This window comes from Castanea sativa, chromosome 4 (genome assembly GCF_040712315.1).
Source record: "Castanea sativa cultivar Marrone di Chiusa Pesio chromosome 4, ASM4071231v1".
Lineage (NCBI taxonomy): Eukaryota > Viridiplantae > Streptophyta > Magnoliopsida > Fagales > Fagaceae > Castanea > Castanea sativa.
In genome coordinates, this window is record NC_134016.1 from 46,472,973 (window position 1) to 46,498,623 (window position 25,651).

Below are 25,651 nucleotides of genomic sequence, written 5' to 3' on the forward strand. Positions count from 1 at the left end.
TCAATAAAAGAAGGAAACAAAAATAAACAAATAAAATAGGGAAAAATCCAAAAATAAAATCCTACTCCATTGCTATAATATTCCGAAGGTTTTAGAAGTCATGATTTGAAGAGGCTTGATTGTAATATTTGGTGTTCGGACGATTGGGTGGAGATGGTGGAGTATTGATTTCTTGGTTAATCAGATCTCGAATAGTTTGACGTAAGGCAACAATACAGTTTGTGGAGGTGAGCAAGCAAAACTTTCAGGACCAATATATAATAAAAAATCACAACTATTTACGTGATAAAATATGAGTGGTTGAGAAAAAATTGTAGATTAATGTGAAAGTAATAGACAGACAATCATAGTCTAACTCACCACAATTTACCACATAAGATGTAATATTTTTTTATGTGATACTAAAATTACTAGAATCGGGCTAGCAAAAGGTCAGGGTTTGACGTGATTAAGCAAGCAGCCTTAAGTTTCCAAAGGACCTTGCTGGAATGGCATAAAAAATTCATGGAAATTTCTCCTTGGTGAAATAGATTATAAGTGCTCTTATATGGCGGTGGTTTGTTGATATTGGAAACTTAAAGGAACTTGCTATTGGAACCACTAGTTTGCAACCTTTTGGATTTAGGAGCTTCTTCATTTTTAAGCATACCATTGTTGATGGAATCCTCCTCTTGCATGCCCAATGCTATTAATTTTTTGAAGTCTGGCCAATAATGGGAAAATAGATTATTGTGAATCTCTGATAACTGGGAAGAAGATTCTTTATAATCATCTGAATTTGTTCTTCTTCATTAGGTCTTACAGTCATTTGGGTAGCCTGTCTTCCATCTACTAATGAAATTATGAAAGCTAAAAAAGTCTCACGTGTTGTGTCTCTTGTTCGGTAGTCTCTATTCCTAATTTCTTGTCCTCAAATATTCCAAAGTTGTGGCAAATTTCATGATGTGAAAATATTTTTTGCATTGAAATGTCGAGTCACAAGTAGAAGATTAAGGGTCCAAGATTTAGTTTAAGAGAAAGCAGTTTCTTAATCTTGACTGACCTTTTATTGAGGCTCGATATACTCTTAATTGATTGAGAATAGTATCTTAGAAGAATTAGATTGAATAAGATTTTATAAGATTGACTCTCAATCGATTAGAAATTGGGAAATTAGTTTTTTCCTGACAAATTTTATTTGAAGTTGGTTGTGTTTTAATAAACACTATTTGGGTCATATATATAAAGGCTTGTTATACTAGATTTCATACAACTAAGAACTAAGAGATAGATTTTTGAGAGCTATCTACATAATTGTATCTAAACATTGAAGTATAACATTTATTGTTACTACACACTTATTGAGTCACATCAGAGTAGCATTTTGGTCCAATTTGGTCTATTTCAGTTCATTAGATTCAATTTGGTCTATAAGGTCCAATTTGGCCTATTTCGGTCCATTTTGATCCATTTCGTTCAAATCAGTCCACTTAGGTCACTTTAGTCCACATGTTGTTGGAACCACTAGCTTGGAACCTTTAAGAGCTTCTTCATTATTTAGTACACCACTACTGATGGCATCCTCCACTTGTGTGCTAACTGCCAGTAATGCTTTAAAGTGAGGCAAAGTAATGGGCAAATACATGCTTGATAATTGGGTAGAAGATTATTTACAATCATCATGATTTGTTCTTCTTCATTAGGTCTTATAATCATTTGGGCAGCCTTTGATCTCCATCTAATAATGAAAGCTGAAAAGGTCTCCTTTGTATGTGGTTTAGTAGTCTTTAGGCCCCTTCGTGTAATGTTAACCTCAGTATTACGGTGATATTGCCTCGCAACTCTTCATTGGCCCCTAGTGGCTGAAGAGCCCTCACATACATCTTCAAATGGGTTGTTTGACAATCCCTTCTGTCAAACTATACAGAAAATGTATTTGGAACTTTGGAGCACACCAGCATTTGAGAATAGTGATAGACTTGTTGGTCTAAATCCTTATTAAATCTTTGGGCCTTTTCACCATTTGTAACACATTCTCCATTCTTTCTATTGGCTTCTTTTCAATGTGAGATTGGCTAGGAATAGGGTTGACTTCCTCCTCGTGGTTTTCAAAAATAGTATGAGAGCAATAACCATGATTTTGATGGAAAAATGCATGTTTGTGTTGCATACAAAACATACGTAGCGGAAAAATAACGGATCTACTTCATTCATAAAAGTTAACATGTACTATGTAAGTTTCATAATTTGAGAACAAGAGAGTGTACTTTAGAGCAGTGATTTCAAAATCGAAGATCAGAAGCACTTGAGAATACTTTCAATCTTCACTTAAATTCCACTAACGCCCAAGATGTGTGGTCTCTCAATCAGTTTACAAAGGGAGAATGTCAAAGTCTCTAGCACTCGCATACACCACTTCACAATAGTGTTCTTACAATTTTCTCTCTCACAAAAATTCTGTATGTTTCTCCCTTTGTATCTAACTGATTATCTAATTGGGCTGGCCTTTTGGGCCTTTCCAATTGGGCTTAAGTGTGTGGATTGGAGTGGGACCAAAATGGACTAATAAGACGCTAACTCCAATGGGTCTTGGGCTTTTCTGTCAACTTTTGACAAGTCCAAAGTTACCATTAACTATATTTAATACCACTATATAAATATAGTTGCATTCTAGTCCTTATTTATAAATTATATCCCAAGACTTTATTGTACATGCAACCCCTTCATAAAATATTCGTAGTAATACAAAGTCATGAATGTAAACTGCCACTTTGTAAATTACTACATCTTATTCTTGAGTACCCGGTTTAATCCTTTAAGTTATTCACCATATATTTGTGAAATCCAATTTTATAAATATATACTTTAGTAACTTCTTACCAAAGTGGTTAGGCCTAACTCTCTGAATAACAAACCTATTAAACTTATCTCAAAGGAATATTTTGTATTCCCGTTAAGAGATTATGAATTCCATCTTGAGAATATATGTTCCATCAACACTAAATGTGGTTGCCCAACATACTGAGGTTTTGACCGTTATTTTAGATCTCACTCCTAATATATCAAAGCAACCTACACCTCATGATCAAGTTCATTATTCTCTCAGGATTAAGAGTTCATGCAAATATAAGTCGTGAGTTTATTATTCATTTGACAGTCGTTAGGAGAATAATAAATCTCACAGCGGTCCAGTTCGATATGTCTTAACTCTTAAAACATATCAACATACCAACTAGAAATCTCCATTTTCATGATCAAGACAAATCATTTTAGTTGATATGTTATAGCCTTCGTAGATGAAATACCCAATTTCATCACCGACTACAAATTACAATTCTGAGTCTACAAAGAACTTGTGATTTATATCTTCTGTGACTTTTCACATAAATCACATACTATGCATCTCATGGACTATATGATAATGTCCCAATATTCATGTTGCCATTATTTTAAGATAATAATAAAACAAATTTACTAAACACAACATTAAGTCATATATAATGTCATACGTAATAACATACATAATATCATACAATAGGATTTAAGGGCACTAATCCTAACAGATTTGTGGGTCTTTGTTTTTGGGAGGTTGGATATGAAATGGATGTCTTCCTTAATTGGATTTGGATGGTAACCATAGTTTCCACTTTCCACATGGCAGTTCAATCATGGGTTCATGTTTGGTGGACTTTAAGAGTGGATATCTCATGTATTTGGGTATGGACTATAGGGTGAACTAGGAAATGACTTTAAGTTAAATGGTGGGCTTGATGTGATCCAGGGACGTCTCTAGGTAAACAAAAGGTTAGGATATTGGTTTGTTGACTCAATTGTTTGTGGTGGTAATTGAATCTAACCGGATTGGGCTAAGATGTGTAAGCTTTGAAGTATTTGTGTTGGGGTAGGGGTTTGAGCCTTGGATTAATGCTTCAACAGTTGAGCTTGATTCAAACTGACCTTAAAACAGTGATGTTGGAGCCCACTGAATTGAATTGAAAAATTGTGGATCAATATTCTTGAATTTGTGTAACAGCTAAAGGCAATTTTTTTTCTCATATGTGTTTTGTTTTTTAGAAAAATATTTTTATTATTTTGTCATATTTTTTAATTAAAAAAACCAAAAAATAATGTTCACTAACGGCAATTATCCAACAACAACTGATGAAAGACATAAATTGAATATATTTGAAATTTAGAAGATTTAATTGAATAAAATTAAAGTTAGAGGCCTAAAATGAATTTTGATAAGACTTAAGAGAGTGAGCCTTGCATTTTTACCTTATTATTATTAGACAGATTAAATATTGCAAATGGTAATAGAAAGTGGTAGACATAATCATAGATTAATATTTCTCGATATTTGCCAGGCCTAAGTGCTAAGTACAGTGGCTCTAACGTTTGAATGTGATGTAATAGTACCTTAGAACTAAACAATAAGTAATGTTTAGTTGTCTCTTTTTAGGTAAAATAAAATAAATAAATAGATGAGTTTGAAATGAGTTGGAATTCATTAAATTGCTAAAATCTAATAGAATTTCGAACAAGTTTAAGATATATATATATATATATTATAAATTTGGATTTGAAATATGTAATTTCAATTGAAAGATAAACTCTCCGTTCTTAAGTAAGTGCATTGGACCAAATTAGACCAAAATAGATTGAAGTAGACCAAATGTACTAAATAGACCGAATAGGACCTAAATACACAGAAATGGACCGAATGGATCAAAGTGGACCGAATAAGAACGAAGTAGACTAAATTAGAAAGAATGGATTGAATAGACCAAACTGGACCGAATAAGACTGATGTGGAACCGAATTAGAAAGAATGGACTGAATTCGATCGGATAAGACCGAATTGGACCAAAAAACATAAATAGACAAAGAAGCCGTAAAATGAGTCAAACAACAAGGTATTTTTGATTAGACACACTAGAAACTCTTCAAACAAGCAAAAAAAAAAAAAAAAAATCATTTTCTCTGCCTACTTACAAATGGCGGAAAATCCAAAGGAAATGGGGAATCTAGAGGAAGTGAAGCCCCACAATGCGTTCTTGGAAGATTTTTGAGTGATTCATCAGAAACTCATTGATCAAGAAGCCAAAATGGCACAAGCTAAAGCCGTAGCTGTTGAGATGGCAGAGACATTGAAGCTTGAGCGTCTTTTGCCTATTACCAACATGTAGGAAGCTGAAAGTTCAAATAGTGTGTAAAATACCTATAAACGTTTAGGCCCCCAAATTTACAATTACCAACACAAGCTTATAATCAAACAATATATGTGTGGAAAATGAAGTATAAGCTATAACCAAATTGGTAACACACTCTAAACCTTATCTAATCTCGAACACAATAGTAATTAAAAGGTAAAGAGAAAGGGAAGAAGGATGCAAATACAAAGATAACACAACGATGTGTTATCGAAGTGGAAATCAAAAAACTCAGCGAAAAACCTCTCTGCCGCCTCCAAGCGGTCAATAATCCACTAGAGAATGAAGTTGGGATACATGAATAGCAGAAGACCCTCCAAGCCTAATCTACCAAGTGCACCTAAGCCCTCTAAGCTTTTTGCTCCAACAGGGTTACGCCGAACCTTGTCTTCTCTAGCTTACCGAATCTTGCAATAAGCCTATTGCATCAACCAAATGAATTGGTCCCTTCTGAATTGTTTCCCAAGCACCAAAACACCTCCTCACTGATATGGGTATGTTGAGATAAGGATTTGGTTAAATGTACCTCTCAAGGATATGTCAATGGAAAGGGTGAGAATAGAGGGATTTGGAGAATCAAAAGATGAAAATTGTGGATGAGTCAATCTTGTTTTTTTCTAGGGTTTTTCTCTCAAAAATCTCTCTGGAAGCTCTCAAAATTTCGTGGCTATAAGGGTATTTATAGTAGAGTGTATGAGGAATGTGAAATGTCAGGTTTTATCCAAACAGGGCATTTTGGCAACTCGACCTTGCGATTGGAACGAGTTGTGAGTTTGAGCCGTGAGCTAACTGCCTGGCCAGACTGGAAGTTTTGTCATGTAGTGCTCCAGCTGTCACGACCCTTCAGCTTCCCTGCATGCTCCACACATGTGCCACCTTTGGTGACTCGCTAGTTGCGAGATCCAATCGCGAGGCTTTTCTTGAGTGCACACATCTGAGATTTCTTCACACTTTTTCACACACTACCCTTACATAATTCCCACATAAATACAGGGTAACTAATTGCTAAATTATAAGCAAATTTGGCACGGAATAAAGCCAACACATGATTGAATAAATTCAACCTTACAGAAGCTAAGGCACTCTCAAAGCTCCATGAGGAGTATGGATTTAAGGGTTTTGTGGAGCTCAACTAGTGTCTTTCTGTCGCTGAGAGACGAGAACTATTGGAGGTCGCTAAAGCCTACATGCTCAAACTTAGTAACTGAAAAAAAAGGTATGGTTTTGAAGTTAATAATGTGATATAAATGTTGTCATTTTTTTTGAGTTTTTAAAAGTAACTGAGTTTTTCCCAATGGCAATATTATTATGGAGAACAATGTGTAACTATTCTTGGTGTTGCGTTTCTGTATTCTGGTTTAGTTTTCACAAGATGTAAAATGTTATTGGTGTACTTGTTCATATGCTTGTGTGCCTTGTTTAAGATGAATTTTGGTTTAGTTTTCACAAGATGTAAAATGTTATTGTGGATCCTTGGGATTCTCTACGTAGAATAGTGAGTTATATGTTAAAATAAAAAAAACTTTCACCTTACCATTGTCTCTTTGCAATGTCTATATGCTCTTAAGCCGCTATAATTTAGTCTGCAATGGTTTGTTCTAATTTAGATATGTAAGGTTTTTGAGGTTGGGCTTTATATTTTATACCATAATATAATTTCAAATTTATTATTTATTTATTTATTATATAAATGTGCACATTTTTATTTTAGAAAGTTTCATTCTATGACGTTCACTTTTATGATAATTCTTTATTATCAAACCAAGATACCGATCGATTTTTTGTTTAGACAAAAATGCATAAACAAAAATATAGATTACTAAACGTCTAAACCTGAGCTAGTGACAAACGTATATGACAATACTAAATACTAGGCATTGTGATTTGTGTTCATTTATATATATATATATATATATATATATATATATATATATATATATATTTCATAACAACAATAATAACAATAACAATAACAATAACAATAACAATAACAATAATAGTAACGTTCAAGCAACAAAAGGAAAAATATTAAAACTCTATTTAGTATTTCTAGTAAATTATGTACTGTAATAAAAAAAAAAAACATATTAAGACTCAATAAATGGATGCAACGCATTTGGCTTTTGTTTATTTCCTGTATCTTATTTTCATGGTATTTATTATTTATTAAAAGATATAGTTTATTTCCATTAAAAAGATATAGTTTTTGTTTAGTTTTATGTTAATGTGTAACAAAAAAAACTAAAAGTTAGTTTAATAAAAAAAAACCCTAAAAGTTAAATTATTTGAAAAAAGGCAGAAAGCAAAAAGCTATAGCCAAACTAGAAAAATTCTACCTTTTACTTATTTTATTGTCTCATCTTTTGTATAAAATTAACAGGACATTAGTGAATTTGGGATTTGCTTCAAAATTATTTGCTTTTTGCCTTTTGTTTTTGCAAACAATTTAGCTTTTTAATTTTTTTTAAAAAATAAACTAACTTTGAGCATTTTGTAACACATTTAACATAAAAGAGATGTCTTCTGAAAGAAAATAAAAATAAATAAGAGATGTGTTTCTATTCAAAAAAAAAAAAAAAACACAAAAAAGGAATTATTTTTAAAGAGAAACATTATCCAATCCCTTTTCAGGTTAAAAGAAAGAAGAATGGCTGGATATATTTTGATCCTTTACTTCGTGATCGGGATGTTTGATACTTGCAATAAATATTGTTTTTATAATCCATACGGTAATAATCGCGGAGTACTTGAATGCATGAGATGCGGCACTATTTGCTGCAAACTGATTTTTGGCCAGCTTGTTCTTTAATTTGGCAAGGGGAAGTGAAACATTCAGAATTTGAAGTGATTCAGCTGTTGACAGCTGAAAATAATGGTAGAAAACATGCAGGCAATAAGAATTGTTCACCACCTAAGAAGAGTTTTGATATTAATAAAAGTGAATAAACCAATGAGGAAGACTTCATAAAATTAATTGTTTAATTATCAATTTAATTATGAAAATTTTGTCTCAATTGCTTCAAATTTTGGCATGTAAAGTTTAAACCTCAGATTATATGAGTTCTATTTTGAAAACTTTCCATTGCTTCCGTGTATTGTATTTTCAATTTGCAAACCAAAAGGCCCTATTACAATTTGCAATCATATTCTCATATTTAGTTGTGGGTTTAGTGTACCTTGGTTGTGTTTGCTTGAACCTTATTATTTATGAATGAATGACATGAAACAGTACCGTAGAATCATAATATGTTTTGTTTTGTTGCTTGAACCTCATTATTATTGTTATTTTTATTGTTGTTGTTATTTTTATTAATATTATTTTTATTATTATTGTTGTTATTTTTTTTTGTGGTTTGGATTAATGGTTTTTGATATTCTTGGTGAATTGGGTGGGTTTTAAATTTCTTAATTGCATCCAACAACAACAAATACTAAGCTTTATATATGAATAAAGCTAAGTGTAGTACCTTGAACACAATTTTAACTAAATTTTGTAATAAAGTTATGCGTTTTTAAGATTGCATAAAAATAATCCACTATGCTCACCTGAACTAGTACTAGAGGCAACAATGACACATTTTTGATTTCATGAAGCTAGCATTCTTTTGATGATTGTGGTTTTCTTAATGGCTTGTTATGATACATTCAATTTACTGAAAAATAAATTTTCATTCTCTTTTAATTTTGCACATAAATATACTGAAAGCTTTTACTGCAGGGAGTTAACTAGGTTGATTGAAAGGTTTGGATATAAAATGCTGAAATTGGTTGTGGGAAAGATGGAAATGTTTGTTCTTAATTTTTACAAAACCCCAATCTTTTGATTTATTTATTTTTTGTATTTTTTTTTGGCGAGGAGAGAGACATCAAATGGCAGAAAAAAAAACATATTTAATCTATTTTTAATAGGGGTGGTTATGGAGCTCTAATGGAGGTGATCTCGATGGGTAAAATGTCAACTTTTAAACCACGGATAGGAAAGATGAAAATGGGCCTAACCATAGGTGTGTTTGTTATTATCCTTTGTTTTTTAAACAACAAACCCAATAAGGCTTCACATATTGCAGACCTCAAATTGCTGGTTAAGCCACAAAAAGAAAATTACGAAAACAATCCCACCTTGATAGATGATGAGCTACATTGTTATCTCTAGTTAGTATTAACCCTATAGTTTAGAGAGTGTAATAAATAATAAGATGGAGCAGAGTCGGATCGGGGTAGCTGAATGTTGAGTCTCCTCTTTAGGTTGGAATGAAAATAGTTGGTTTGGGGTATCTTATTGTCCCTAATGTGGTTTTTTTGACATTAATGAGTTCTAAATGAAAGATAATCCAAGGGAGGTAGTCATGAGAGTGCTAAAACAGAAAGAAAGCATGATAAGACGACAACCAAAACTCGTTTATGACCTATGATCTTGAAGTGGGAAAAACTTATAGAGGGTAGAGCTATTCAAAAGGGGCATGAATGTTTTGCCTTCTTGGAAGTATAAAAAAAGCAATTAAAACCTTTAGGGTATGTTCGGTAACTGTTTTTTTCCTTAGTTTTTAGTTTTCAAAAACAATTTTCTGTTTTCTAAGGCAAAAAACTTGTTTGGTAACTTATTTTAGGCAAAAATCAAAAACTATTTTCAATTTTCATATTGTGATGGAAACTAAAAACTGTTCTTAAGCTATTTTTATTTTTCAGTTTTCCCTCACCTAAGAAAACACGCTAAAACATGGCTGAAAAATAGCCATTTAATGAACCAGCACACTGGTTCGACCCACAAGAATGACAAAAAGTTTTTCCCACGCTTCTTCTTCTCTTTTTTTTTTTTTTTTTTTTTTTTTTTTCACTCAATATTTTAGTGCCTAACGTATCTGATAACCGTTTATCTTGCTCTGCGCCTCCACTGCCTCCCTCTTGCTCACAAAGAAAACCTTGATTGAGATAACCACTTGTGAGGTAAGTGAATGGTCTTCACTAGATTGTCCTTCATGAATGCCTCTTGTTTTTCCTTAGATTCTTCTATTCCTTTTCTATTCATCATCTCACTCTCCTTTAATGTTCTTTTTGTGTGTGTGTGTGTGTGTGTGTGCGCGTGCACGCGCGCGTGTGTGCGTGTGTGTGTGTGCGTGCGCGTGCACGCGCGCGTGTGCGTGCGTGTGTGCGTGTGTGCGTGCATGATGTAGTAGGTCTGTGCGGTCTCAGATTTGGGGAAGTATTTCATAATTTTAGGGACCCAATCACTCAAAGGTACAAGTCTTTTCCTTTTTTCTTTGTTCATGGATTATTCCGAAATTGCTAGAAGTTTGCTATGTATTTTGCGTTGAATCTGGGTTTATTCAGAATGGGTATTTTCTGTGTGTGTTTGGTTTAGGATTTTGGGGTTTTGTGTTTGCTTTGGCCATGTTGGTATGCTTGTGGGCTCTATGGTGGTGGCTTTGTGTGTGTCTTGCATTCCTGTTTTCTCTCCCGTTTGAGTGTTACCTCTCCTGTTTTCTTGGTCATTAACCTTTGTTTCTTTAGCTGTCTAATATGCTCTGTTTAATAAAAAACTGTCCAATATATATATATATATATGTATGTATGTATGTATGTATAAATTCCAAATTGAAGGCTTGAGAAAGTCCTTGATCCCATGGAGTTTATTCAAGTGCGAGGTAAACAATGAGAAACAGTCCACGATGATATAATCTAATATTAATTCAAATATAGAATCTTGTCTGCAATGGCATATTCAAATTGAAATTAGTAATCAATGCTTGAACATGTTTTCACATTCACAGCTAAAATATTAAATAAAAAAAAATAGAGCAATGGAGAAAAGAGAGAAAGGAAGAAAGTCTAATAACATTTTAATTTCAAACTATATGAATATGTATATATAATGTGTATCATAAACTTCAAAAGTTTGTAATCAGCAACATAATATGAGAATAATTTGTGATATCTAATCATTCATATTAGTTGTGCATATTAATGGTCTTGTAATCTGTTACTGTTGAGTGTCAATTGTTAATGTGAGGTTAATGGTTAATGGTCTTGTAATCTGTTACTATAGATAAAAGCTCACTGTAGCTCAAAACTTAAAACAAAAAATAATATTTTAATATAGAGTGGTAAAAAAAGTATTTTAATGTATTGATGGTTGTGGTTGTTAATTATTGTGTTAGATATATTATTTTATTGTGTTGGTTATTGTAAGTGCACAATTGCACCTGGACCCAAGAACAGTTATGGGCTCAGGCCCAATGAGCCTTAAACAATAAAAATTTGTAGAGAGTAGGCTTGAAACCCAGGTTAGAAGTGAGTGAAGATTAAATGACAAACTAAAGATTGCAAGTAATTGAAAACAACAAGGAATATTGTAATTGGGCCTCCTCGGACGTAAGCCGAGAGCTGTTCTTATATTATCTCTCTCTTTGTCTTTTTTCTTTTTTAGGTTACAGAAAGTCTCTCCATTGTCTGTTCTAAGTCCTCCCTTAAATACTCTTCTTTTTAATACTTTATACACGTGTTGCCCCAACTCCTCCCTTAGCCTAGATATTTCTTTTCTCAGTGCCTTTGAATAGTAACCAGAAGTTTCCCTTCCACTGTTCAGGTGTCACTTCCCCATTAATGCGGCCAGGGTGGTAGGTGCAGGGTCTTTAATGTGGAGGTGGCAGCCTTTATCTTTAGTATTTCTCTAACATCGGTGCTTCCAGGACATTCAAGGGTTCACCCCTTTTAACCATTGGTCTTGACCGTGCCATCCCCTAACCTTTACTATGAAATCCCGAGTTCTTTGGTGCTCATCCGAGGGTAAGTTCACCCTCGGCTGGGTCCTCGGATCCTCGGCGCATGGGCTGATCCATAGTATTAACAACTTCTAAAACCAAGGGTCAGGTCGGCCCTCCTTAACACGGCCCAAAAGGCCCATGTTCCCATCAGGATCTTTTTACCCCCCACAGTTATATTATTTTAATGTGTTAAATGTTAATATAAGTAGGGTGTATTATAACGTGGGTTGTTAAAATAGATAAAGTACTGTTTTGAGTTGTTAAAAACTAAATTTTTTAGATACTTTACTGTGAACGTTCTTAGTTCTTAGTAGGCTTTTGGGCTGAGGGGTCATTCTAAATTTGGGTCCATGGAGTTCACGTACCCTTCCAATCTATATGGCATATTCTAACTTCTAATGCTCCAAATCGTGCCAACAATGAATTATTTTGTTGACTTATAAATTATTTGAAATATATTTTTTATAAAAATATTATTTATACACGAGGAAATAAAAATTTATTTTTTTACATAAATTAATATGCAAAACAATAACTTAAAAAAAATCAAGCATAAACATAGTTTGTTTCATGCTATACTATTTATCAAAAACGTTGCTGGCCCCTTTTTTTTATATTTAAAAGCTACAACATATTCAACTAATGAAATAAATGAATATCACTTCAGAAGAAAAATCACATATAAGTAGGCAGTTTTAATTCTGTAACACTTTTGACTCTCAAACTTTTTTTTTTTTTTTTTTTTTTTTTTTTAAGAAAAAGGAAAAGAAAAAAGTTTTTGGTTGGTAGATGAATTAATATGCTGGCCATTTATAGAAATCCAGAAATTCATTACTCATTACTCCATTAGGCCGAGTATTTTTTTTTTTAATATTATCTTTTGGATATTTCCATAAAAAGTTTCAGTCCGGCCCAACATAGTTATGGCCCAACCTGGTTCTATTGGGCTTTCTTTGCATATTATTCTATGTTTTGTCTTTCCTTTTTTATGTGTGGGTTTTTTTTGGCAATTATAATTTGAATTCCCTACTTAGTTGAGGGTGTTTTTAAGTTAAACCACACTTTCAAAAGTAATATACTTCACCGTGCACCCTCAATGTGGTGGTCACTTTACAAGTATAAGTGCTTGTGAGGTGTGGGGAGCAAAGACTGGGGTTCAAGTTTTTAGAAGGGAACTTCACACACGTATATACTTAGATTAAGTTATAGTAGAAATTCTATCTTGTATCGAAAAAAAAAATATACTTAAAAAAAAATTCCAATTAAATCATACTCTTATCACATGATACTAATCCTAATAATTTTCCATTAACAACATCACATGCATGGTTTTTGGATTCAGTGGAAAGTTTTTAATAGTATAAGTTTTGATTTGAAACAACTCCTAGCTAAATCATGGGGTTAAAAACTTAAAATATACTCTCTCTCTTGGTTATTATACTGACGACTTGTTTTTCAAGTAGAATCGCTCTTCTTATAAAGTATGTGAGGAGTTTTAAGTCACTACAAAAAACTGGACCTAGAGTAGCGTTTGTGAAATGCCACTACATGTCCAACAAACGCCATTATTGTACCGCAGTTTTGGTTTCCATTTTTTTTTTTTAATTACATACACACCAACAAGAGAAAGCAAAGGAACCATACTCAACTTCCAAAACCCCCAGTTTGGGAGAGAATATACAGATGGGAATTTTTCCACTGCATCAAAAAAAGAAAAAAAAAAGAAAAAAAAAAGAAGAAGATGAAGAAGAAGCCCATCTCGCATAAGGAATAGGCTTTCTGCAGAACATGTCAAACTGTTTAATTCTCAAAAGAAAAGCAATATATATATGTGTGTGTGTGTGTGTGTGTGTGTGTGTCTCACTGGACAAAATGGAGATATACCCCTTTCGGCAAAAAGTTCCAGCAAAATATTTCTTTTTTGAAATTATTTAGAAATATGCCCCTATTTTGAAATTCGATTTGATCAAAATCGAGTTTTAGTTAAAAAGTTTAATTTGGCTATAACTCAATTTTCTAAAAATCGGGTTTTACATTGAAACTCGATTTTCTGTAAAACTCGACTTTTAGAAAATCGAGTTTTAAAATAAAGACACATTTTTAAATAATTTAAAAAATAAAGTATTTTACTGGAACTTTTCGCCGAAAGGAGTATATCCTCATTTTGTCCATATATCACCACCGTCAGTATTATTATTACAAGAACCAATACCTATCGAGATCACTTCCACAATTGCCGAGAAAACTCTGCCCCATATGTCATAACACACAAGTTGTTTATTTAATTATTTTAATGTACTTGTTTAGCAGAAGAAGTTTCTTTTTAGTAAATTATTTTTAATTAATTCGTTTTATTTTAACTCTTCCACTTTTGTTTTTTCCTTGTGTTTTCTATCTCTTTCCCAAACAAGAAAGTGTTCAATCCTGACGCCCTCTTGCATCCACTTCATTACAGCCTGACCTCTCAAATACTAAAAAAAGCACACTTATTGTAGTATTAGTCCAACCGATAAGACTAAGCTAGAATCAGCTAGCATTTATATCAAAGGCTTCCAAATAATATATGCTTACTCAATTATTTTTGTTTCATTCTTGTTACTATATATACATTCCCACCAAACATCATTACGTCAATGAGCCACTGAGTACCCAGCTATACATCACAAGAAAGTTCATTAATTTCAAGCACTTAGGACCAGAAAAATGTTATTTCATTCTCTTAATTAAGTTGGAGGAGAAAGAGACTAGCTATCCAGGAGGAAACGGCGCCAAAACAAAGGGGAAAAAAACTACATATTCACAAGCTCTAATAATATTTTGCCACATCAAATTTTTATAAGTTAATACTAAATACATTTTTAATCTCCCTATAAAAACATTTTTAAAAGAAAGATAAACCGCTTCATCTTCTTGGTCAACGGTTCTGGATGGAGAAGTAGGTTAGAGTGCTATAAACTACTCTAGAAAATATAGGTCCCTCAAATGAAGCTTCCCTCTAGTGCTCTTGTACATAGGTAGTAGGTGAAACCCTAAGTTCTTCTCCAAAAACAAAAATGTTTCCTAAAATTTAATTACAGTTTAGCTAGATTTTTCAAAATCAGCCCCAAAAAATTTTGCATTTGATGGTTGTTATTTAATTATTTTGCTTCTTTTGAATGTTCATTTTACTCCTTAATAATGATGCCTAACAATTAATTATGATATCTCTAGCTGGAATAAAAATCTTATAATTTTTTTAATTTCTTGTAAACAAACTAAAATTTAAAAGAAAAAATATTAATATATGACATTTTAAGTAGTGGAACATAAAATAAAACACTATTAGTGAGATAAAGGAATTTTTTTCTTTTAACTATCTTTAAATTTTCAGCGTGAGTCCTATTCCTTCGATTCATCTATTAACTTAAAAAAAAAAAAAAATCATGATCAACATGATGAATTTTAGTCTAATAGGTTTTTCTTTTCTTTCTAAACTTTGTCTACCCTAATAAATAAGGAGATTAAAATTAAAAAGCCTAATAAATAAGTTAAATCACAAATTACATTATCTAAGTTACCCTAATAAATTAATAAGTGTACCTCTATATTGATTAACTTATAAAAATATAATGAGGCAAAGTATTAATGGCAAGCATGCATTTATGTAGAATGAGTCTATTTGGGTGTAAAATATTTTTGAAAATCCGTTATAATAATATATGGTACTGTACTTTTAAGAAATTAAATACTGAGTAAATTTTTTTTTAATTTTTTTTTGGTAAATTTTATATTATTAAATAGATTATAAATTTTTAAGATAGTAATTAATATTTAAAGTATGAAATGTGGAGTGATTTATCTTTATCATTTTTTTTTTCTTTTTATATGGTACTTTACTTTCTAGAAATCAAGTATTGGATAAATTTTTTTTTCCTACTTTTTTTCTTTTGAAAATTTTATGTTATTAAGTAGATTATAAATATTTAAGATAGTAATTAGTATTTAGATTGTGGACTGTAGAGTGATTTATTTTTATCTTTTTTTTTGTATAGTACTTTAATTTAAAGAAATCAAGTACTGAGTACTTTTTTTTTCAATTATTTTTTCTGTTGTAAATTTTATATTATTAAGTGGATTATAAATATTTAAGATAGTAATTAGTATTTAGATTGTGGACTGTTGAGTGATTTACCTTTTTTTTTTGTATGGTACTTTATTTTTAAGAAATCCAGTACTAGGTAATTTTTTTTTTCACTTTTTTTGTCTTTTGTAAATTTTATATTATTAAGTGGATTGTAAATATTTAAGATAGTAATTAGTATTTAGAGTATGGACAGTGAAGTGAGTTATCTTTTATTTTTATTTTTCTTTTTGTGTGGTAATTTACTTTTAAGAAATCAAGTACTAGGTAATAAACACAAATCCACAATAACAAATCCATGTTATAGGCTTAGAAAAACACATACTAGTTTCAATGCTCCAAAAACTGGGACAAGCGTTTTACTCATAAACAAAACGCAACCCTAATCTAAAAAAGATAAGCTCATATATATAGTTGACAGTTGACACTTGAACAATAAATTATAAATATACTTAATGGAGGAAACAAAGGATCGAAGCTCTTGATTTTGCTCAAAATTATCCATGTCTTGCTCTTCCATGGTCACCCATGCTTCGAGTCCAGAATTCACTCTCGTTTCAATGAAGATATAATGTTCTTGAAGGCCAATGCAGCCGTACTTACTCAAATAGGCTTTCCCCAACAAAAATCAGCTACATATAGTCGATAATTTGCCCAACTAATGGACCGGAATACTTCTACATTTTTTGGTACTAGTTCTCCAATTTGTTTAAGACAATCACTCATCACTGAAAACCCATTTTCACCTTGCATCTTCCTTATGTATTCCTTGTCTATTTTCTTTATTGCATTTCGGATTTCATTTGCCAGATGATGCAACTCTCTAGGGCTCTCCATTGTTGGTGCCGGCGCAATTGCCAACCAAGAAAGATTCCAGCAGCACATTTTGGTAGGGGTGGATCATTTCTTGGACGTAAATTTACAGCATGTGTCATAATAGAAAGACTTAAGGACCCTGATCTTGCTTTAGACACTACCATTGCACATTTCCACATTAGTGCTGACACCACTTCAATGCGGGTTGGACTAAAAAAGACGTGTGACAGATTGCTATTGGCAGAACATTTAGAGTGAGGCAGAAGATTTTTATTCTTATTAGTGATGCTAGAAGTTATTATTTCCTTTAGGGAAGCGATCTTTGAGCCCGAGAACACAAAACTTTTTGTAACGCACTTTGCTTTTGGTACTTCAAACCTTGGCACTAAGCCTGATAAATCTCTTGGTGGGAAGAGATTTGGCCCTGCAAAGGTTGGAGACAAATAATCACCAGCACCCCTAGTGATTTCAGCCCACATGTTGAGAAATGAAGAAAATGTGCCTCCATCAACAATCTTGTGCAATGCGCATGTACCAATAGCCATTCCTCCACAGCTAAAAATATTAACCTGAATGGCCAATTGGGCTTCCATGGATGATTTATTGCAATGATAATCATGAGGAAGGAATTGATCAAGCATACTAACTTCAGGCTGATTGAGAATCTCCAAGAGTGTGCAGTTCACTTTGGCTTCTAAAATGTCCACCCCCTCATCATTACACTCAATGAAAAGGTTCTCTCTGACCCTTCTAGGAAGTGGATAGATAAGAGTTAAGGCTTGTGATAGCGATTCCTTTAGCTGATTAATTCGCTCCTGGGGTTTGATGAACTTTGCTTTGTCATTGCATGCATAGTAAAATGTCCTTGGCACGTACTCTGGAGGTGCAATTTGGTCTAGGAGGGAAAGCTTGAAGATTTTGAGGTTCTGTGGTGTTGGTGAGGATGGTTTGATGGTCTCTCTGGCCTGTATATCAACCTTCACCATATTCATTTTTTGCTTTCAAAATGAAACTCAAACAGGATTGACTACGGGCTATTTACCATCCCTAGCTGTTAAACTTCTCTTATAGTGTATTCCACTGAACTCTTAACCAATAATATAGAGCCATAAACTGTCCATAGTTGTTGGAGAGAGAATCTTCTTGAAAACTAGTTAAGGAATGAAATGGTGAGCAAAGGAACATTGTAGAATATAAACCTGTATTATCTATTTGACATGTTGCAAAAGTTAATTAATTTATTAGCAAAATGATAACATAGAGAGCATTTTTTATATATATATATATATATATATATATATATATATATATGTATGTATGTATGTATGTATGTATGTATGTAGGTAGCAAAGGTTTATTAGCAAAATGACAACATAGAGGCATCCTTAAGTTGTGATTGTTATTTAACAAGATTAATATGCTTGAGACTTGGGTATTTGAACCAATTAAGTTTGGTTTTCAAAACCTGTAATGTAAGTGTATTGAAAATAACGGGGATTTTGTTTCTCATTATGGTGCATATATATATGAGAGAAAGTATTTGCTACAAAACTGTTTTACCTAGTCATTAAGGCGTATAACCAAAAATGTCTGATATGTGTGGCGGAATCACTTCTGAAACAAAACAATGGAATCAAGAAATTCGAGGTAAGGTTGCCAAGCCCAGCTCCATTGTTGTTTGGTAGCGGGGGGAAGAAGGTTGTTAAGATCAATAAAAGAAGGAAACAAAAATAAACAAATAAAATAGGGAAAAATCCAAAAATAAAATCCTACTCCATAGCTATAATATTCCGAAGGTTTTAGAAGTCATGATTTGGAAGAGGCTTGATTGTAATATTTGGTGTTCGGACGATTGGGTGGAGATAGTGGAGTAATAATTTCTTGGTTAATTAGATCTCGAATAGTTTGACGTAAGGCAACAATACAATTTGTGGGGGTGAGCAAGCATAAATTTTAGGACCATATAATAAAAAATTACAACTATCTACATGATAAATTGTGAGTAGTTGAAAAAAAATTGTAAGTTAGTGTGAAAGTAATAGACAAACATTCATAATCTAACTCATCACAGTCTACCGCATAAAATAATTGTGATATTTTTTTTATGTGATACTAAAATTACTAGAGTCGGGTTAGCGAATGGTCTGGGTTTGAGGGGATTAAGCAAGCAGCCTTAAGTTTCCAAAGGACCTTGCTTGAATGGCATAAAAAAGTCATGGAAATTTCTCCTTGGTGAAATAGATTATAAGTGCTCTTATATGGCGGTGGCTTGTTGATATTGGAAACTTAAAGGAACTTGTTATTGGAACCACTCGTTTGCAACCTTTTGGATTTAGGAGCTTCTTCATTTTTAAGCGTACCGTAAGAATAAATTGTCCCATTTAATAACGTATCTATTGGTTAGTTTAATATATTTTATTGGTGTCTACCTTTAGCGGCGGGCAGACGATGCCGCTATAGTCAATCAATCAAAATGGACTAGTTGCACTTTTAGTAGCGGGTCATGTCCACTGCTATTAGTGTCTACCTTTAGTGGCGGGCAGACTGCGCCGTTACAGGCAATCAATCAAAATAGACTAATTGCACTTTCAGCGGTGGGTAGAAACGCTGCTATATGTGTGAACCTTTAGCAGCGGGTGATAAGTGTCACTATAGAGATTCATTTAAAACATAAAATGTGCACCTTTAGTGGCGCTTTTTGTCCGCCGCTATAGGTCTTTTTTTTTTTTTTAATGGGTTTTAAAACCACTGTTTTCTAATAAATAAATGGTTCACAGATCTATTACAAAGAACCTGTAATAGTTTTAGCTCTACTAACATAATACTACAAATGTAACTAATTAACAACACCACAAATGTCTCGAAACTAATGTAATATTAACATAGAAATATATTAACAAAAAAAAGATGTCGTCCTTTGAATAAAACAACCGCTCAAATTAATCTAATACTATAATCAAAGTTCCAAAGTGTTTAAAAATATCCTTTAACACTTGCAAAAAATGCGGTTGTTCTTCCATAGTTCTTTGTACACAAAAAAGTCCACGTACACCAAAATAAAACTTATGAGCTACTTGGTTGATGAGATGCGGCTGATGATTTAGGGAGAGTCGGAGATTGTTGGACCGGAGGAACATCTTACATACAAAGTATGATTACTCAATAAGTGCGTATAAATGGAATAGAATGACAAGAAAATATTACCAAGGAAAAAAATGGGAACAAGTTAAATAAAGACATGTTTCTTATGTTTTAAACCTCTAAAAGCCATTTTAAAATTGACATTCTAAAAGTCATTTATCATACCTAATTACATTGTGAAGAAATTTGTTGCATTTGTTGAAGCATGTGAGTCATTCTTTGCTAGGTCTTTCCTTCATTTTGTCAAAACTTGCTAGTTTCTCCTCCATAGTAGCCAAGGAAGCCTTCAAGTGTGCAATTTCGTTGTCCCTTGCTTGACTTGATTGCATTTCATTGTCTATGAGAGCAGTCTTGCTACTTCGACCACTTGGGGTTGGACCAAATCTTACCCCACGAATGTGACCTTTGCGCTTCTTACCCATCACTTTAGCAAACACATCATCTGTTGACCATGCAATACTACCACTTGTGTCAGATGACTGCAATTGATTCGAAGGGTCAGCCAACAATTCCTTCATTTTGTCTTGATATTTGAGTTTGAACAAAACAAAGCACATCATCTGTGGGTTTTTACTTAGAGCCAAATGGAGGGAAAATGAATAGAGCTAACGGAGGGAAAATGAAAGCCACTAAAATGAAAGGGCAAAGTTGGGTTGCTTGCAACAAATTTCTTTTTCTTTTTCTTTGTTTCCTTTTTCTTTCATTCCTTCACCTTTTTTTTTTTCTTCAATTCATTCCTTCATTTGTTTATGGTAAATATTGTATTTTTTTTTAAATCCTGAATGTAAAAAAAGAAAAGAAAATTCACTTTATTAGATGGGCATGAATTGACCAAAAACTTAGTCAATTCATAAGTTGACGAGGCTTTCATCACTACACATGTCACACATACGCTAAAATCTTTCCTTGTTCATTCAATCTAAAAGAAAATCACTAATTTTTTTCTTCTCCAAACTAACTAAAATCTCCAATGATAAAAAATAAAAAATAAAAAAGCAAAAGTATTAGGGGAGATCAAAAGGTCTATCCTATGTTAAATTGATAATTATGTGAGCATTTTTTTAAAACCATATTTTTTTTCGTGCTTATAACTTATCAATTTTGGGAGTTTGGTTAGTATCTAATGCTATTTTTTTCTTCAAAATTTAATACTAAATACTATTTTTGAAAATGTGGAAAGGGTGATGATTTTTCAGGGAGTAAATTTGAATTTATACACACACACACACACACACATATTTCTCCATCTATATATACTAGATAAACTCATTATTTAGTAAAACTTGAGTATTTTGAAAACCGTTGTCTTTTCATTGACCTATTCTTATACTACCACACAAGTTTTTAAAACCTTTCTTCTAAATTAAACCCAATTAAGATTAATATTTATTGGGTTCTAATTGGGTACCCAATTAGACCCAATTATAATTTTAGAGGTTTCAGGTTGTTTGTGGCCATTTTAGAGGTTTTGGATTTAGTTGGGTCTTTTTAAAGGTTTAGGGGTATTTTCGTCATTTCATAGGTTTGAGGGTATTTTGATCATTTTTTAGGTTTTAGGGGTATTGTGGTCATTTTATAGGTTTAGGGGGGGTATTTTGGTCTTTTTTAGGTTTCAGAAGTATTTTGGTCATTTTTAAGTTTCGGGGGTATTTTAGTCATTTTTTAGGCTTCGGAGTTATTTTGGTCAATTTTAGGCTTCGACATTATTTTGGCCATTTTTTAGGTTTCAAGGGTACTTTGGTCATTTTGTAGATTTTGAGGGTATTTTAGTAATTTTTAGGCTTCGAGGGTATTCTAGTCATTTTTTAGGCTTTGGGGGTATTTACCTTTTATTAAGCATTTTCTCGCACAATCATACACTCAAAAAAACTTCAGCCCCCAAAACCTCCATCTTAAACTGATTCTCCAACTCTTCTAGCTAAGACATTCACAATCTTTTCTCTCTCCCTCTCTCCGTTTTCCAAAATTATCAGAACTTTCTCTAACTCCATGACTAAACATTGCCATCTTTGCTCTTTGTTCTTCTCTCTTTGCACATATCACTTATCGATCCACTCTCTTTATCTCTCACTTTTGCTTAAAATTAGACCCAAATATGTCTCAAAGTCCTCCGCTCTCATACTAACTCTCTCTCTCTCTCTCTCTCTCTCTCTCTCTCTCTCTCTCAGATCGATGTTTCTCTCTCAAAGATCAATGCTTCACTCTCTCTTTTGCTCAAATCAATGTCTCTCTTTTAATGGGTCGCTCTCTCGATGGGTCTCTCTCTTGCTGCCTCGTCCCTCTATGGTGGACTGTGGTGATTGGTGGTTGTGGAAGTGGGGGTCAGTTGGGTCTAGTGATAAGTCGTGGGGTGGGTTGTGGACGTGTTGTTGAAAGTCACTCTTATATTCCTAGTCAAGCCTCCATGGCTGTTTTTGGGGCTTCAATTGGCTAGTGGCGATGGTGAGTGCTAATAGAGACAGACCCAATTTAGAGTTTGAGAGTGAGAATGCGTGGCGGTGGTGGGAAGATCGATTGTTGGGTTTTGAGATCAATGACGTGAGATTTAAATTTGAGAGAGAGAGAGAGAGAGTGTGTGTGTGTGTGTGTGTGATTTTTAAGAAGGAGACAAACGAATGAGAAATGCAAAGGCTGAGATCTAAATTGATAGGTTTATGTGAGGGAAAGAGAAATAAAACAGGGGCAAAAATTGGCATTTGGGCAATTAACAGGTTTATTGCAGTGGTCCTATGAAACTCTACAATATATCTCATCTATAGTGGCGGGCCAAAAAGGCGCCGCAATATATGCCATATAGTAGCAATTTTTGGACCTGCCACAATAGCTTGATTTTCTTGTAGTGTAAGTTTCTAATAGACCTTGCTTGAATGGCACAAAAAATTCATGGAAATTTCTCCTTGGTGAAATAGATTATAAGTGCTCTTATATGGCAGTGGTTCGTTGATATTGGAAGCTTAAAGGAACTAGCTATTGGAACTACTAGTTTGCAACCTTTTGGATTTAGGAGCTTCTTTATTTTTAAGCATACCGTAAGAATAAATTGTCCCATTTAATAACGTATCTATTTTATAACTGCATATATTTTATGGTTTAATAAGATGTTACATGTCTTTAAAATATTGGTTAATGGAAAAATAAGTTTCCTAAGTAACTCCAACTTTAATGGCCAAGTGAAGGTTATAGATACAAGGAATTTGGTCATCTCTCTACCTATAAAAGAGACATTGAGCTACCTCATCAGATACACTGAATAGTTAAAAGAGAAAAGATGGCCAAGAGAGAGAAACTAATTCTATAAGAATTAAGTGCCTTTTATACTAAAACTTAATTTTAAGAAAAGTTCAGCAATGGATCAATGTAAGCTTTTTAATTAATTTGTGTAGTTATGAAATCATGATAATTCAAGATTTTAGAATTTATATTATGGTTGTTTATAATCCAACAACATAAAGAAAACATTTACATACCACTGTTGATAGAATCCTCCTCTTGCATGCCCAATGCTATTAATTTTTTGAAGTCTGGCCAATAATGGGAAAATAGATTATTGTGAATCTGTGATAACTGGGCAGAAGATTCTTTATAATCATCTGAATTTGTTCTTCTTCATTAGGTCTTACAGTCATTTGGGTAGCCTGTCCTCCATCTACTAATGAAATTATGAAAGCTAAAAAAGTCTCACGTGTTGTCTCTTGTTCGGTAGTCTCTATTCCTAATTTCTTGTCCTCAAATATTCCAAAGTCGTGGCAAATTTCATGATGTGAAAATATTTTTTTGCATTGAAATGTCGAATCACAAGTAGAAGATTAAGCATCCAAGATTTAGTTTAAGAGAAAGCAGTTTCTTAATCTTGACTGACCTTTTATTGAGGCTCGATATACTCTTAATTGATTGAGAATAGTATCTCAGAAGAATTAGATTGAATAAGATTTTATAAGATTGACTCTCGATCAATTAGAAATTGGGAAATTAGTTTTTTCCTGACAAATTTTATTTGAAGTTGGTTGTGTTTTAATAAACACTATTTGGGTCATATATATAAAGGCTTGTTATACTAGATTTCATACAACGAAGAGATAGATTTTTGAGAGTTATCTATATATATCTAAAAATTGAAATATAACATTTAGTGTTGCCACATTCCTATTGAGCCACATTAATGTAGTATTTCAGTCCAATTTGGTCTATTTCAATTCATTAGATTCAATTCAGTCTATACAGTCCAACTTGGCCTATTTCGGTCCATTTTGATCCACTGTGTTCAAATCAGTCCACTTAGGTCACTTTAGTCCACATGTTGTTGGAACCACTAGCTTGGAACCTTTAAGATCTTCTTCATTATTTAGTACACCACTACTGATGGCATCCTCCATTTGTGTGCTAACTGCCAGTAATGCTTTAAAGTGAGGCAAAGTAATGGGCAAATATATGCTTGATAATTGGGTAGAAGATTATTTACAATCATCAGGATTTGTTCTTCTTCATTAGGTCTTATAGTCATTTGGGCAGCCTTTGATCTCCATCTAATAATGAAAGCTGAAAAGGTCGCCTTTGTATGTGGTTTAGTAGTCTTTAGGCCCCTTCGAGTAATGTTAACCTCAGTATTACGGTGACATTGCCTAGCAACTCTTCATTGGCCCCTAGTGGCTGAAGAGCTCTCACATACATCTTCAAATGGGTTGTTTGACAATCCCTTCTGTCAAACTTATACAGAAAATGTATTTTGAACTTTGGAGCACACCAGCATTTGAGAATAGGGATGGACTTTGTTGGTCTAATCCTTATTAAATCTTTCGGCCTTTTCACCATTTGTTCCATATTCTCCATTCTTTCTATCAGCTTCTTTTCAATGTGAGATTTGATAGGAATAGGGTTGACTTCCTCCTCATGATTTTCAGAAATAGTATGAGAGCAATAACTATGATTTGTAGGTCTTTGTTATTGGGAGGTTGGATATGAAATGGATGTCTTCCTCAGTTGGATCTGGATGGTAACCTACCAGAGTTTCCACTTTCCACAAGGCAGTTCAATCATGGGTTCATGTTTGGTGGACTTTTAAGAGTGGATATCTCATGTATATGGGTATGGATTATATGGTGGACAAGGAAATGACTTTAAGTTAAATGGTGGGCTTGATGTGATCTAGGGATGTCTCTAGGTGAACAAAAGGTTAGGATATTAGTTTGTTGACCCAATTGTTTGTGGTGGTTATTGAGATCTTACTGGATTGGGCTCAGATGTTTAAGCTTTGAAGTATTTGTGTTGGGGTAGGGGTTTGAGCCTTGCATTAATCCTTCAACAGTTGGGCTTGACTCAAACTAACCTTAAACAGTGATGTTGGAGCCCAATGAATTGAATTGAAAAATTGTGGATCAATGTTCTTGAATCTGTGTAACAGCTAAAGCCAATTTTTTTTCCTTATATGTGTTTTGTTTTTTAGAAAAATATTTTTATTATTTTGTCATATTCTTTAATTAAAAAACCAAAAAATAAAGTTCACTAATGACAATTGTCCAACGACAACTGATGGAAGGCATAAATTGATTATATTTGAAATTTAGAGGATTTGATTGAATAAAATTAAAGTTAGAGGCTTAAAATGAATTCTAATAAGACTTAAG

At 33.0% G+C, this 25,651-nt stretch overlaps 1 protein-coding gene across 1 annotated transcript; it reads right to left on the minus strand.

Annotated features, from left to right (window-relative positions):
* Positions 1 to 16,855: 16,855 nt before the first annotated feature.
* LOC142633019 (limonoid 21-O-acetyltransferse-like) lies at positions 16,856 to 17,875 on the minus strand. Its single transcript, XM_075807308.1, has one exon. It carries the CDS (start codon positions 17,873 to 17,875, stop codon positions 16,856 to 16,858), a length of 1,020 nt encoding a protein of 339 aa, XP_075663423.1.
* Between the last annotated feature and the right edge of the window lie 7,776 nt (positions 17,876 to 25,651).